General features: G+C 46.4%; 1 protein-coding gene across 1 annotated transcript; it reads right to left on the bottom strand.

Annotated features, from left to right (window-relative positions):
* Positions 1–265: 265 nt before the first annotated feature.
* On the bottom strand, positions 266–2,499 carry DRD1 (dopamine receptor D1). The gene is made up of 2 exons (XM_010164872.2): positions 2,394–2,499; positions 266–1,670 (listed from the first exon to the last, which is right to left on the bottom strand). The coding sequence occupies exons 1-2, from the start codon at positions 2,497–2,499 to the stop codon at positions 301–303; spliced, it is 1,476 nt and encodes a 491-aa protein (XP_010163174.2). The 3' UTR covers positions 266–300.
* Positions 2,500–3,240: the final 741 nt, after the last annotated feature.

Below are 3,240 nucleotides of genomic sequence, written 5' to 3' on the forward strand. Positions count from 1 at the left end.
TAGTTTCTTTGTCATGGCACTGTATCTAAATTTGTATATTTTCCTCAGTACAAACAGTACAGTTTGAAATCCTTTTTTTTAACCTATTTTCAGTATCTTTTCCTGTTTATTGTTTTAAATTTAAATTTGCTTTGAATTCACCAGGAAAATTAATTATGGGCTGGTGTAAATGTGTATTTCTCCCTAGAACTTGGTTTCTTACCAAAAAATCTTGTATATCTTTTTTTTTTAATTAAAAAAAAAAAAGAAAAAAATCATTACAATACACACTAGTAGGTCCTGCTGGGTAAACCTTACTGTTCAGGTTTTATGCTGCCCATTCTGTGTAATGGGATTGATCTTTTCCAAAGAAACATCAGCTTCATAATCCAGGATACCTGACAGTGCTGGAGACATTTTCTCTAAGGTCTTAGATAGTTCACTCTCTTCTTCCTTTTTGAGAGGTTCTTCTTCCGGACAGATAATTGCATGTGGAATCAGATAAACCAGATTAGACTCTTTGGGGCTGGAGCCTTTGGGCTCGTGTTGGCTGGAAAAAACAACTGCTCCGTTGTTGTTAATACTAACAGTCTCTATAGCGTTGCTGGACACCGGGCAGAGCCTGTAGCATCCCAGCAGGGTTGAAAATGCCTTGCGGAAATCAGCATTGAAGGCATAAATTATGGGGTTGAGGGAAGAATTAGCCCATCCAAACCAAACAAAAACATCAAAGGTGGTGGAATTAATGCAGAAAGCTTCTGCTCCCTTGGATGGTTGAGTAGGCTCGCAGAAGGGAATCATGCAGTTCAATACGAAAAATGGCAACCAGCAGCACACAAACACTCCCATGATCACCGACAAAGTCTTTAAAACCTTTGTTTCCCTCTTGAAAGACATTTTGAAGTTGCTCTCTGGTTGCTGGCAGTCCATGCTGCTCCTGTTGCCGCTCGTGTTCTGGCAGTTCTTGGCATGCACTGCTGCTCTCTCCAAAGCTGAGATGCGTCGTATTTGCTTCTGAGCAATCCGGTATATCCTCGTGTAAGTCACTATCATGATGGCCACAGGTATATAGAAGCTAATTAGAGAAGAGGAGATGGCATACATCCTGTTTAGGCTAGAATCACAGTTTTCCATGCTTATACCTTGAAAGCTGGCATTTAGGTCCAAAAAACTTGTGGTTGTAGCCTTGTGCCAGTTCAGCTGCACAGGGATGAAGGAAATCAACACGGACAAAGTCCACGCCACGCTGATCATGATGAAGGCTGCCTTGGGGGTCATTTTCCGCTCATACCTGAACGGGCTGGAGATGGCCCAGTATCTGTCCACACTAATGACACAGAGATTTAAGATGGAGGCTGTTGAGCACATAATATCAAAGGCCACCCAGATGTTGCAAAATGAACCAAAAGGCCAGAAACCAGCAATCTCAGCCACAGCTTTCCACGGCATAACCAAAACTGCAACTAAGAGATCTGACACAGCCAAGGAGATGACAAAGAAGTTGGTCACCTTGGACCTGAGGTGGCGAAACCTAATGACAGCTGCACAGACCAATGTGTTTCCCAGCAGTGTGGAGAGGATCAGCAGTGAGAGGAAGCAGCCCGTGAGGATCCGAAAGGAAGAGTCCCTTTCCACCAGCAACCCTTCCCCGTCCATAGTGGTGTCGTTCCAAGTCATAGCTTCTCCTGAGGGAAAATTATATCATGATTTTCATGACGACATCAGCTCCTTTCCTTGCAGAAATCAGAGACATCAGATGTCCTTTAATTACTCATCACCAAACAGACCAAAGGTCTTTTCTTACGGTCCCTTGGCCCCGGATATACTTCACTCACTTTGAACAACACTGAAATCTCTATGAGCAGGAACTGAAAAAGCACAAATACAGCCCACTCCACAGACTAGTTTTTTTAAGCAATCCCTTCAGAAACACACTGCACCATCCCAGCATGAAGTAGCCTCATTCAGACAGCTCACCTGCAAATCTTCTGCTGCTGTCCTCTGCAAATACACCCCACAGACAGGAAAGCGATCACTTTTCCATGCTTGCATATATTCCCACTTAAACAGGCTACTGACTGAGTGTTTCCAGCGTCCATTGCACTAGCCTTTCGTATTTACTGAAGCGCGCTATATGAGGTGCTTTTTCTCCAGTTTAGTTTCCTAAATGTCTCACTGATTAAACACTTCATCCTTCCTCCTCCGTACACTCCCTTTACAAAATGCATCAGCTCTCTGCTTCTGGGCAGCATCAGAGAGCAATTCTTCACTTTGTTTCAAACTGCTTAAGGTTTACACTTTCAAGACAAGGAAAATAAAAATACGGTAGGTGTGTTTTAAATAAAGGTTTGCACTAAGTAGCTCAGATTATTTAGTTCTATTTAAACGAGAAATTCTGGCTCCTACCTTTCACTTCTGATTCTCTGTTTGTTCTGGGATGCAGGACTGTCTCTCCTCCTCTTTTAGTTTTGGAATTGCATAGCAAATCTTATACACAAAACCAACACAGAAACACTGCATTGCATCAGGCGTGAGTGTGGTTTTTTTCCCTGAAAGTGCAAATTGGCAGGGGAGAAGTGAGAACAGGAGCTGGCAGAGTTTGACCATCAGGAGTTAGCTTTCAAGGAAGCAGCAGGTCTGCGCTGTCGGATCATGCGTAACAGACCTTGGTTGCATGTGTCCAGCTTCTTCCATCCCTGCTGATCACTCTGCAAACTTTGTTGGTCGGATCAGTCCCAGACGCACTTTGTACATCCCGTCGAAGCGGCACATCAGGGAAAATCATCCCAGGCAAAAGGCACGGTATTCCCAACGCTGGCTAGAGCCGAGGACCAGTTCTTTCTTCTGTCGTGCACTGGAAGAAGAAAGAAGGGCGAGAGGAGGAGAGGGACCTGAGTGATCCCCCCCTTGGCCACGACGCGGGATGCGACGCCGGCGACGCCCGCAGCCGGTTCCTCTTCCAGCGGGGACAAGTGGCTTTAACGCTCCGCTGCCGGGTTACAGCTCTCCGTAACTGCCCCGGGATAATCCCACTTCCTCAATTGCGCTTCAGGGATCGGGTCCAGTTTTTAACATGCTTTTCCCTCCCTCAGAAAAGTGCGGGCGGAGGCAGCTCCTCAGGCTCTCCCGCAGCCCGGGGCGGGCCGCGCATCCCCGGTACCGAGAGCTCCCGGTGGCAAAGGCTTTCTTCTGCCCGGGGCCGGACTCGGCGGCATCGCCCCTCCAGGAAAGGTCTGTCTGCCCGGCGTCTCCTTCCTATAG

This window comes from Antrostomus carolinensis, unplaced genomic scaffold (assembly GCF_000700745.2).
Source record: "Antrostomus carolinensis isolate BGI_N321 unplaced genomic scaffold, ASM70074v2 scaffold15560, whole genome shotgun sequence".
Lineage (NCBI taxonomy): Eukaryota > Metazoa > Chordata > Aves > Caprimulgiformes > Caprimulgidae > Antrostomus > Antrostomus carolinensis.

Coding starts and splice junctions, on each gene's coding strand:
- DRD1 (XM_010164872.2), bottom strand. CDS start 2,499: ATGCAGTGTTTCTGTGTTGGTTTTGTGTATAAGATTTGCTATGCAATT. Junction 1,671..2,393: donor AGAACAAACAGAGAATCAGA/AGTGAAAGGTAG, acceptor GATATAATTTTC/CCTCAGGAGAAGCTATGACT.